Source organism: Natrix helvetica (genome assembly GCF_964273705.1).
Source record: "Natrix helvetica genome assembly, chromosome: 1".
In the NCBI taxonomy this organism is placed as follows: Eukaryota; Metazoa; Chordata; class Lepidosauria; order Squamata; family Natricidae; genus Natrix; species Natrix helvetica.
Genome location: NC_138548.1, coordinates 300,120,631 through 300,133,359, shown reverse-complemented (window position 1 = coordinate 300,133,359; position 12,729 = coordinate 300,120,631). Strand labels below are relative to the sequence as shown.

The following is a 12,729-nucleotide window of genomic DNA, read 5'->3' as shown; positions in this document are numbered from 1 at the left end:
TAAATGAGTATACTTGTAGCTATGAATGATTGTGAAATTTAGAATAATATATTTTTTAACTCCATGGACTGAAAAGAGTATAAGAGGATGCTGTCATAATCTAACGTGTGATCTTATAAAGTGCTTTTTCCTTTATCAGTTATCTTTTCAACTCTTTATTCCAGTAGTCTCTTTCAGTAAAGAAGTTACTCTCAGATATTCCAGCTTAATGGCTCAGTTTTACATAAGGGATGCACCATCAAACTTCAATTTTCACTTAATAAAAAGGGGTTTGGCAAAAATAACCTGATGAATTAAATATCCTTATTTTCAGCTATAAAAGTGTCTTCTACTGCAATGCTAACTCAATATTCCATAAATCATGTCTTAATTCTAAAGAACATCCCAAACAAATACCCTATGTGGAGATATAGAAATGGCCCTCACTGTAAATGTATGAAGAACCGCTCCTTTAAAGGCATCAATGAGTCGTATGATCCCTCCATTAGTTGAAAGAAGAACAAGTTTTCCATCATTGCTGAACTTCAGGCCAGTCCACTCACAGGTTCGGTCATATTGCATCTTAAAGGTAGCAAATGGACCCTTCAAAAAAGAAAGACAGGTGTTGGCATGCAGCAAAATTATTCCAGATGTTCAGAACATTTTTCAAAAAATACCTTACCAGGCAGACCGTGTCTGACTTGGGAAGGAATTTCAATTTCTTAGGCCACAAAACTTGCCAAGTATACCTAAAAATCATTTATGCTTCAATTCCTAGAAATCCCAAGTTTAATGTTTTGCTTTTATATGTCTGAATATTAACTCTACGATACTAGGAATTTCATCTCAGAAAAGATACCATATTTAGAATGCACTTAAACATTACATACTACTTACTTTATCAAAGGAGCGAAGATCATAAAGTTTCACCATTTCAGAATTGACCCCAGCTGCAAAAATCAGCCCCTCTGGATCAAATGAGCATACAGGTTTTCCTTGTGGATGCATCAGACCCTAGATTTTGAATACATACACATACATATATAGCCATCCAGAATTCAATATAAGATAAGCAGCTATATAAATGTTGTAACACATACACACACACACAACACACGCATACACATACCTTTCTGGCTGCACTAGTTGCCTGTTTACTTCAAGGCACTGATCTATAAAGCTCTTTTTGGTGTTGGGCCAAATTACCTTACTGTCTGTCTTCTATAGTTATTTACTTGGCTTATTCAATCTCCAGGTTCCGTTGACTATTAAGCAATATGAGCTACTGGGACTCTGGGAGCAGCATTTCTCAGCTGCAGCACATGTCCTCTGGAATGAGTTTCCCACTAAAATCTGATCCCACCTATTGGTGTTTCAATATAAGTCCCCTCGGGGAGAGGGGGCGGTTTATAAAGCGAATAAATGAAAATGAATGATGAAATGAAATGTGTTTCAAAGGAATTTGAAGACTGTGCTGTACATCTGAGCCTTTGAGTTGTATAGGTCTGTGTCACTTTCATTTCTTTTGGGTGCTTGTCATCCTTGTCATCTTTTATTCTTGTCTCTGGCTGTATTTTGTGTTTTGAATAGTTGTACTTGTGGGCTGCCCAGTCATTGGGAGTTGGGCAGGGTGCGAATTTAAATAATAACAATGATTAATTAAAGTCATGATTTGTTAGAAGCATCCATGGTGGATCTACAGTATATTAATTCTCCAAACTGCTAAAATAGTTAGAGCCATATGTTTGTATTTCCAATGTTGAAAAAGAAGTCTTTTGCTTACGTGTTCATTTTCACGATTGAAAAGTCAACACCCATGCAATTAAAATAAATCTCAGGCTGAATTAATACATTCAACTGCTTTTTATCAAAACACAGTGATCTATTTAAATAAAGTGATAGCATCTCAAACAGAAATGCAAAACAATCATTTCTGAAATACGGCTTTTTGTTGAAAAGGATGTGATCTAGAAATGTACTGAAATGTTTGGGTTTCTTTTTATTAGGTAATTAAAAAATTCAGGCAAAAAAATTCAAAAGTATAAACATAAATACACATATGCTTAGTCAATGAAATTTCAAAAATCAATTAAAAGGAATAGATCAATTGATATTTTGGTAGGCCCTCCCTTTTTCCTCTAGCCATTAATTGTTACTTGTTGCACTTTACTTTGGCCATTGGTTTGAATCCTTTTAATTTTTGTTATTACTATTATTATTCAAAACTGTTTATTTTTCTTAAGAATCACCTAAGAGAAAGTGCACTTTTTAACATGCCAGGGTTAGGCTTGAGGTTCTGTGAATGTGTGTGCATTGTTCATATCTACTACTACACTGGAAACAAAGTCTATAATCTACACAACACTTGAAATAAATTAACATACTTCATGTGGACTTTAGAAGTTTACCTGACAATTTGGTGACCGAAGATCCCAAAGTCTGATAGTCTTATCAAGTGAGCCAGATATAAAGGTATCATCCACTGGAGACATAGATAAAGCAACAACTCTGAAATGAAGAGGAAAAAGAAAAATACAGCCAAAGCAGTCTGCATCATATATGCCATATATATTTTATTTTTCAAAAAAAGGTGAAAATTTAGGCAACATAAGTAAAAACAGAACAAAATCTATTGTGGATTAGTTATAATGACTCTTAGGTGTTTAATTCTTCCTATAGTCAAAGCAGTGGTGGGTTCCGGATCCCTTTGCAACCGGTACGGTTGCAACGGGGCCCGGCATCCTCCACATGAACGCGGGCAGCGCATGCGTGTTACTGTCCAGTGATGCCTCCGTGACGCTCCAGTTGCTTGGCAGAGCATCACACAGGTGCTGTATGCGCTGTGCATGTAAGCGCCGAAGAGTTTAAAGACAGGTAAGGAGCACGGGCGGGCGGGCTCTCCGGAGCACCGTACCGGAATGGTACCCAGTGCTCTGGGCAGGCTCCAGTACGCCCATACCGGGGCGTACTGCCTGCAACCCATCACTGAGTCAAAGCAATATAACATTACAAGCTATACTCAACTCATCTTACCTCTTGCTATGTCCTGGAAAGTATCTAATGTATTTATTGTCATGAAGAGAAAGGTATCTGATAGTATCTGTATGGAAACATCAACAAGGCAAACATTATATAAAAGTACTCTCTAATGCAGCTTGCTTATTAGAGTAAGACTTTTGTTAATAATATTAGCCGACTTGCACATCTCACATTTTAATAATGGAATTAACTACCGTTTTAAGTTCACGCACATTCAGCCATGAACCACAGTTCCTAGTTCATCCACACATACAAAGATTTAGTGCTGTGTATGAATTCAGGCATATGGTTTGGTATTTTATATGAACTAAACACAATTAAAATCACAGTGAAAATAAACCATGGCATAACAAAATATGTAAATCCAATCAGCTATTGTGGGTGTAAACAATACGGTCAGTGTAACATTTTGTAAGAATCTGGCTCAAAAAGATACAGTATTTCTATAGTCACAGATATAGAACCAGAATCCATCTCTAGCTCAGTAATGGCTAAAAAATGTGTATTGATGTACTGATTACACCTTATATTATAAAGCAGATAAACCACGTAAAAGGAGATACTTTAGTAGCATATATAAACCATGACTTTGAAATCAAGAGAATTGTGTAATATTTTATTGCAGCATTTCTTAACTAATTTAAATGTAGATAATTGTTAAATACAGGTTGAATGCATTGGAAGGTTGGTAAATTATAGGACTTTCTTAAAAAATAATTTACCTGTAGGTAATCAAGTCTCAAAGTATATGTAAGTCAGCTGGTACAACAGGTTAAGTATATGTTTCCTACACGATAATAAGTCAGTTTTCCATTCTTCAGAGATAAACTAAATGATATCAATTTATGCCTGCAAGATCATATTTCTGCAGTTTTTCTATTTTGTGGAAATAATCCGCTCCAGGATTTTCTGATGAACCAGCAAGCATTTATTCCAAGGCATAGTTTTTACAGAGAAACATGAATGAACAAGATTAGACCTAAAAGTTTGAAGAGCTGACTCTCCACTAAACAAAAGAGCTACAAGGAAATCCGCAACATATGCAAGCATTTGAGACAAGCTGGTGCTTTCCAGAGAACAACGGTTACCTGGCACCAAACAAACATGGGCAGTAAATCTCTTCTTGTAGTCGTCAAGCTCTGCCCCAGGCAAGGCAGTGGCCTGTACAGTTATCTCCTGTACCGGGTGGTATCATAGACCCTCAAACTGTACAAACTACTACCTCAGCCTGGAACCAGGCAATGTGCAGTAAGCAGAAGAAAAGCTAAAAAATCAAGAATTCTTCATACAGGATGATATGAATAGTTCACATTCAAGATATAAATCAGACACACTAATTTCTAGCAGGAAAAAAAGAAAATTAATTTATCTGTGTCTTCCATTACTATGTATTAAATACAGTAACATACCATACCATATCACACATACCACACCACACCATACCATACATAACGGTGTTCTTCTAAAATACTTTTTTTAACATCAAAAATTTGGAAAGCAAAGAAAGAATTTGATCAGGATTATTCCACCTGTATTATCTTGCAGCATATGAAATTGATTCTCAGGGAATGAAGGTGAATATACGTGTCCTGGTATAACGTTGCAGGATCCAGTTTTGGTAGGTCACCAGTACCAGAATTTTAATCTTCCGAAGCTGTGCTGGAGCCCATCTTCAGGAAACCTCTCTCTAGCTAGAGAGAGGTTTCCTCAAGATGGGCTCCAGCACAGGTCCAAAAGCTCAGAAGACAAAACCTCTGGTCTCAGGACCGACCCAGATTGGATCTCAATCTCACAAATTTGTGATACAAACAGGAAACTAATAGTAACATAGAGTAAATAATGTAGATTAAGCACAATAATGAGTTACATACAAAAATGCATTAAAATGCTCCATTAAACTGCTCCATGTAGATTAAGCACAATAATGAGTTACATACAAAAATGCATTAAAATGCTCCACCCAATCCATATGGCATCTTCAATACACATTCACTGTTAATGTGATACATTGGATATGATACATCTTCTACAGTGTCTGCTGGGACCGACTTGCTGGTCAGAAATTTCTCTGTCATTAACATGGCCTGGTTACTGGGCTAGAACTATATAATTATTAAAGTTTTTAATTTTTAAAACATTAAATAATTTCCTTTTCTAATTCCTGCATTTCTGACACGAGAATACACCAATGATGTCTACTTGCATACATCACAATCCTGAGACAGGCTGGAGACATTGTTAAAGTTCTGTTCCAGTGCCTGGAAGCGGGGGTAGGTCTACATGAGTGAGAACAGATTTAAATAAATGCTAGCAAGATGGAGCTACAATATTATTTATATTCTAGGACTCCAACCCACACTCTTTGTCTCTGGATGGAGTTGCATTGCCCCTGCAAGAGATCTTCCTGGATTTGTTTTCTTTTGTTTAATCCACAGGTGGAAACTGCAGCCAAGAGGATCTTTGCCCATCTTTGGCTGGTACAGCAGTTGTGACTTTACATGGCACAGAAAGACCTGATTACAACAGCACAGGATCTCATTACCGCTCTTATTAGACTGCTGCATTGCATCCTACATAGGGCCGCCTTTGCAGATAATTTGGAAGCTTCAACTGATGCATAATAAAGTGACTTAGGTGCCTACAGGAGTAGACCACTTATACCTGTTTTTTTAGGTCTCTAACTGGTTTCCAATTAGCTATCAGGTACAATTTAAAGTGTTAGTTTGAACCTATAAAGCCATTTATCCATTGACATCTAGTTACTTGCAGGACTTGCAGGTGGTCTCAGCACTTCCAATCATGCCAGAAGCAGCTGTTTCTCTCGCCTAAGTTAGGGAAAGAAACCCAGAAGCTTTGTTTTTCCAGAGGACTGGCCCTCTGAAAAGACCTCTATATAGAGCTTTTTCCATCTTCCAAAAAAATGAAGTTTTTTTTAACAGAGGGTCTTTGGGCCCTCTGAATTATGAATTAGGTCTGGGTTCAATTGGCCTATGTTTATTTTATAACTCCCTGTATTTTGTAAGCCACTCAGTTTTATGACTGTAGCAGGATACAAATTGGTTCAATAATAATAATCCAACAAATATTTTATTAGTTAAGGATAGCAATAAACCAGAGGTAAAAACTGCTGTCTCTGAAAGAATTAGAAAAAACAAAAGACATGGAAAACTGGTTGTTATCAAAGAATCAAGAGGAAACGTATGAAAAGGAGGCCCTGGAAGAAAAAGACATGCCAACTAGATGTAAATTTTCAAAATGCAGAGATTTTCAAGTTAAAATTTTTACTTTGTGCGATTTCAGACTTTATAGGAACAGGTAACAGATTTTAGGCCTTAGTGACATTTGTATGTTGTTTATGGTTGCTAAGAAAGGCATACACAGTCTCCAGAGTCTCATTTAGGACATTTCTGAATTAGGCAAAATAACTTGCAGAAACCCAAACCTTTTTAAGGGAAACTTTGAAAGGATAAAAGTAAGTGAAAAACTGTTGCTTAAATGGATAAGAGGGTCTATGGGGATTGATATGTTTAACAGGATATTTTATTGCTTTGATAAAGGACAATGATTTGCATTTTTACTGATGTGCACTGTTCCAATAAAGTATAAAATTTACTGTCATCTAATGGAGGAAGCGGGAAAGAGAAGTAGCCCGTTTCTCTTGTTTGCAAGTTAAAACAATAAAAGCCATCCCATTAAATGTACAAGTTATTCCTTGACAAAAACTTTGTTAATTGTTCAAACAGAGAAACTTCTTAAAAACTGATATTAAATTGCTACTGTATGCTTGCACTTCATTCTGATTTATTTCTGACTCAAAGCAGATCAGGAAACTACCTTAAAACAAGTGCTTTAAAATTAGGATTTAAAATGAAGAAAAATTACATTATCAATTAACAGCTTCAACGAATACACTATTATTTTCAGTCAAAATCAGTCTTCTCAAATCTTCAATACTTATTAAAGTATTGTTAAGCATCCAATATGCATAGGCAACTATCAGGAAGAATGGGTCACTTACCATCTATTTTATTGGAACTGTATACAACCGTGTTGGCAGCATGAGTGTATCTGATGAGATCAACTCCATATTTTTTACTATAAAGTGTTCTCTTGGGCCTGCCAAGGAGAAAAAAAAATATTATAGAGAAATTCCGTTTTGCCATACAGATAGTTCTTGACTTAGTGACCATAATTGAGCCCCAAATTTCCATTGCTAATCAAGGCAGTTGTTAAATGAATTTTGCCCTATTTATGGCTTTTTTTGTTAGTGCAGTTTTGAAGTGAAGCATGTGGTCATTAAATTAATCTGGCTTTCCCCACTGACTTTGTTGTTGGAACTTGGCTGGGAAGGTTACAAATGGTGACCACAGGACTGAACAGCAGTCATAAATACATGCTAGTTGCTAAGCGTCTGAATTTTGATCATGTGACAGTGGGGATGCTGTGATAGTTATAAATGAGAAATATGGTCATTTCTTCAGTGCTATTGTAACTTCAAATAGTCGATCATTAAGCAAATGATTGTAAGTGAAGGACTACTTGTACACAATGTTAACTCATAAGACAGAATAATTATAATCAATGTATGTGTGTGTGTGTGTGTGTTGACAACCAGAATTTTCATTATATTTCTACTATGTACAACTAAGATATGTTTACATTTAGTGATATTTAGTTTCCACAGCAAGACTACTTTTTGGTTAATATAGATATAAAAAGAAAACCATTAAAACATTAGGAGACCAAGTCAAATCATACATTACCAAATATATAAATATATGTGCATTCTTTAGTCAGTTTGAACAAGACTTCAGTTAATAGCAGTATTGTAATTTTGCAAGATGACTGTTAACATTTTTTAAAATTTAAATGTAGTTCTTTCATGTCAAAATCTCTAAGTCTAGATGTAATACCTTGCAAGGAATGGAGGTGTTACAGAAACAAAATGAAAATAGTCTGTTGTTTTTTATGATTAGCTTTCAGCATATTAGAAGAAGAGCCCTCTTTTAATCCAAATATTTAGGGGACTATAACAAGCTCTTTGATATAGTCTAACTTGGAAAATGCTGGCCACCTTAATGATAACATTTAAGTAAACTTTTAAATTTGAAATAAAATCCAGGACTAATTGTATTTTATTTCTAAACATATTGGTAGTGCTATTATGGAATTATAACCTATGTTGCAATTTTAACAGTGACAATGGAGAGTAATAACAATGTGGTTAGTATTGATACTGTTGTGCACAAGGTTTCAGTTCTAAGATGATATTTATGTATTTATGAGGCGTATGCCTGCTTCTCCCAACAGCAATAACTGTGGGCAACTCATTCCAACAGCAATAAAAAGAAGCAATGAAAACCAGCCCCCACAAAACAACTCCTGGCGCTCTAAGCAACACTCCCTAATACATAAACAGTCAGAATCACTGGGCTCCAGCCTTATCCCATCCCAATGCTTGGGAGAAAAGCCAGTTCTTTAAAGCTTTTTGGAAGATCAAAGTGATAGGAACTGTGTGGATGTTAGTGCCTGGCAAGAAATATTTGTTCCTGTTACCAGAAAAGTAGCTGAAGTAAAGCTATTTTTCTTGGCTGAAAAGTGAAAAACACATCGTTTCTCTGCAAGCTATCCAAAACCCCATTTAAGAGTATAAGCTGGTGCAGCAAAAACAACGCTCACATCCCACCATTCCCACTGTTTTAGATTTTAAGTCATCTAAGTTAGTAAAAGGGTCATGAAATCTTGAAAGTTAACCAATAAAAGATTTCTGGATATTTTCCCTGATATCGGTCTCCTTTTTGTTTTATATGTTAAACTGCATTCAAACTACAGTAATTGACAATAACTTGAGACATACAGTACCTATCTAAATAAGAATTAGCAATTCATTACCAGTTTGAAGATTTAACAAATTTGCTTATAGTTACTTAAGGAACTGAGAAGGTCAGCCTCATGCTTAAAAATTAAAGAATGCTTGGCAAGTGTGAAGGTCAAATACTTTACTGACAGATAAACTTTTGGATTTGAGACAACATAACACTGATAGTTTACATATAAACGGCATGCCTAATTACAAAAAAACAACAACAGACAATATCTATCTCCAACTTCACTACCCACTTCATTGAAATCCACTGATATGAAACTGCATTTGCAATAATGATCCCCAAATCATTGAGTTCCAACTATACAGAAAAATAAATACAGGACAGTTCTTGAAGTATGCACAACTACAATTTCATTTCTATTGGTTCACAGTAGTGAAAGTATGGTCACTTAGCAAATAAGTAATTGCCTGGTGTGATTACTAAATTAGGTAAGGTCATAAAGGATATTTGTAGCTCAGAGTTGAAATGAGTTCTTGGTGCTTCTGAGTTTGGCTGTTTTTTTGCAGACATTTCCTTACCCAAACTAGGATACCAAAAGACTAGCAGAACGTATCCATGAACACCCATTAGCTGTCAGAAGATATAATGAGAACTCCATCATTTTACAACCTATGAACAGACTTAACCACAGGTTCAACTGGAAAACCACAGTTTCAACTGCGACCATCCTAGACCAGGTGCCTAGAACCTTAAACACTCAAAGAGCCATTTGGACCAATTTCCCATAGAAAACAATGGGAGCCACAAAACCTGGGTGGGTTTGGCCATCTCCATGTCATTCACTCCCACCCAGTCACATGACCCCTCCAGCCATGCCTACCCAGGTTTTGTGGCTCCTGGGGTTTTCTTTTCTGTGGGAAAACTGGTATCTCTCTCTCCCACTCTCTCTTTCCCTCTGTCTCAGTTTCTCTTTCTTTCATCTCTCTCCCTCTCTATCTCTTTTTATCTCATCTCTCTCATCTTTGCGCTCTCTCTCTCTCTCTTTTGTGTGTGTGTGTGTTCCCTCTTGAACCATTTCCAAAAACAGGTGAGGGGTGGGTGGGTTTTTTTTTTTTTTACTGATGTTGCCCTTTCTTCTTCTTTGGGTGCTTTTTACAATATGATTTAAATCAAGAGACATTTCAGGTCCTAAAGTTTAGGACCTAAACCATCCCAAGTCAAAAAAGCCAGAGTGTTCCTGGAAGCCTGCCTTTTTGACAAATTGGCCATCAACAGGCACATAAAAATAAACAATATCTACAAACTGTTCAAAAGAGACAAGCCAAAAAGGAAACATAAAGACCAGAACAGAACCTCACCAGTAACCAACACCCACATGAGCATAGATTAATACCAAGTTTAATACCAGACCTCCAATCAAGTAAACAATACTCCAATCAAGGAACTATCAAAAAGCTAACAATAAACATCCCAAACAAAGAATCACCAAGATCATTCCCAGTAACACTGACAAGGCAAGGCACTAGAATATAAATTCAGAGCAAACCTCATTCCTTATTAGCACCGATGATTTTACTTACTTTGGGTAATGAAATTTCTGTAAGAAAACAACCAAGCTCAGAGAGCACCAAGCATCTCTCATAGTTAAGCCTACTTCATATTTTACTTTTAATCCTAAAGTAAATAGATTATTGAATAATGTCTCAAACTATTCACACTAAACCCACAAATATTCTTGCAAACTGTTACCTGAGTTCTCCTCCAGTATAATACTGTCCGACACAGCCTACATTTGATGATGAAATGTGTACACTGTCCATTATACTAAGTAGGCAGTTTACAAACAAATACAGAATAAATAGCACTTCTTGAAATGGTGTGAAATTTAAGAGTACAGTACTAACCTAGATTTGAGATTTTGGACTACTGCCACAGGAGACTTATTGATACTTTATAGCGTTTTATTTATTTACAAGTCTACACAACCGAAAGACTCGATAAAAGCCCCTGCAAATAGATCTCATTTCTCCCCCCCCCCCCATTTCTGCTTTCCGATGGCCCCTAGACTCAAATTACATATTTATGGACTTTAAAGATAACATATAGGATGGTGAACAAAACATTTGGCAGCCATGACATCATTGCATTATTTACATGATTACATATCACCTTTCTGGTATCACGTTAATGTTATGGGGTAGCCTCTATCCTTGACCATTTTTAAAATTATGAATGGTGAAGATGGAGGTATCCCATGTTGGAGATGGTTAGTGAACTAGGAAGAAGATCCCACCTCTACCCATAATATTGTGGCTTTTAAAACTTATTTCTTATGTTGTAGTCCTTGACTTAACAATAGTTCTCCTTCTTGAGCAGGGGGCTGGACTAGAAGACTTCCAAGGTCCCTTCCAGCTCATTCATTCTATTCTATTCTACAGTTTGTGACAGGAGCTTTAAACAGAGGTGCCTTTCATATATTTAAAAATATACATTCTGGGTTAGAATGGGAATTGTTAGAATCATAGTTTAGCGGAATACGAACACGAACAAAGTTTTAAAAGCATATATTTAATTTAGGCCAAGGGTCAGCAACCCTGATGTGGCTCTTTCATCCCTCTGCTGTGGCTCCCCGTTACTCAAAATATGCTTCACAACCACCAATGTGTGATACCCGCTGGCACATGATTTATTGAGCTTTTCAACCCCCAATAGGCCAACCATGCTTAAATCCAAGAAAAGAAAGGTTTTAGAAGAAAACAGAATGTTTAATTCAACTACATATACTAGTTTTGTGGCCGCTCAGAAAAAAGTCAGGCACGGGAAGGATTTTGTGGCTCCTGGTGTTTTCTTTTCTGTGGGAAATAGGTCCAAATGGCTCTTTGAGTGTTTAAGATCGCCAACCCCTGACAGGCTTATCACACACCTTTTTCCAGAGTGAGATAAAAAATGTCCCTGGTTTCTTCTACTTTCAGACGTTGTTCCTACAACGCAGACTCAGAGATGCACCTGAGCATCCACCTAAAAAAGCAACATCTCCCCCCCCAACCATTTAAAAGCTCAAAAGAGCCCCCCCCCCCCCCGAGCAAATGATAATAAGAAAGGTACTTGAATGTGCAGACGGATAGGTTAACCATGGAGTTAAAGGAGAGAGAAGAACCGGGATTCTACAAAATCTCGAATATACGGTACATTTGGTTGGAAGACAGCCATAAAGCTAATGCACAAAGAATATGTAAGATATATATCAAAAAGAAAGAGAAACGTATATGTATGTAAATATAGCTATAATTTAATTGCATATATAATACATAGTATAGTAATTTATATAGTTAGCAACTATGTTAGTGCGAGTGACACTGATACAGAAACTCTGTAATGATTGGAACTATATGTTTAATGTTGAAATCTATTTAATAAAGCTTTTAAAATAAAACTAAAAAAAGCTCAAAAGAGCCGTTCTTTGGATGAAAAGAAAAGCCGCTTCCTTCCTTCGGGTCCTTATCCCGCCTTCCCTAACCAGAGAAAGGCCTGGTATGAAGGGCCTCTTTTTCCCGCGAAAAACTCCTCGCACCCCCCACATCGCCACTCACTTTCCCTCCTGGCAGTCGTAGAGCACGATGGAGTCGTCGTCGCTGCTGGAGATGACGGTCTCGCCATTCGGACTGAAGTCGAAGCAGTTGATCTTGTCCGAGTTCTCGCGGAACACTTTGGCCACGCGGAAGCTCCGCAGCACGTTGTCCGTCAGCTTCATGCCGCCGCCGCCGCCGCCTCCTCCTCCGCGGGGAAAGGGAGCCGGCGGGGCCTGCCAAAGTGACGGAAAGCGGAGTCGGGCAGGGCTATACTAAGCCTACGGGCGGGAGGAGAAGGGGAAAGGCGGGAGGAG

The 12,729-nt window shown here is 37.2% G+C and overlaps 1 protein-coding gene across 2 annotated transcripts in view; it reads right to left on the bottom strand.

The window, feature by feature from the left end:
• WDR82 (WD repeat domain 82) overlaps window positions 1-12,729 on the bottom strand; it is an 18,751-nt gene extending 6,022 nt beyond the window's left edge. Inside the window, exons 1-6 of one of the 2 annotated variants that reach the window (XM_081949428.1) lie at window positions 12,437-12,729; window positions 7,037-7,134; window positions 3,013-3,079; window positions 2,388-2,487; window positions 877-993; window positions 397-582 (exon numbers count right to left, since the gene is read on the bottom strand). In XM_081949428.1, the coding sequence (XP_081805554.1) occupies window positions 397-582; window positions 877-993; window positions 2,388-2,487; window positions 3,013-3,079; window positions 7,037-7,134; window positions 12,437-12,597 (729 nt within the window). In that variant the 5' untranslated portion in view covers window positions 12,598-12,729. The remainder of the gene's footprint in view (window positions 1-396; window positions 583-876; window positions 994-2,387; window positions 2,488-3,012; window positions 3,080-7,036; window positions 7,135-12,436) is intronic. The other variant, XM_081949429.1, reaches the window with a different exon arrangement.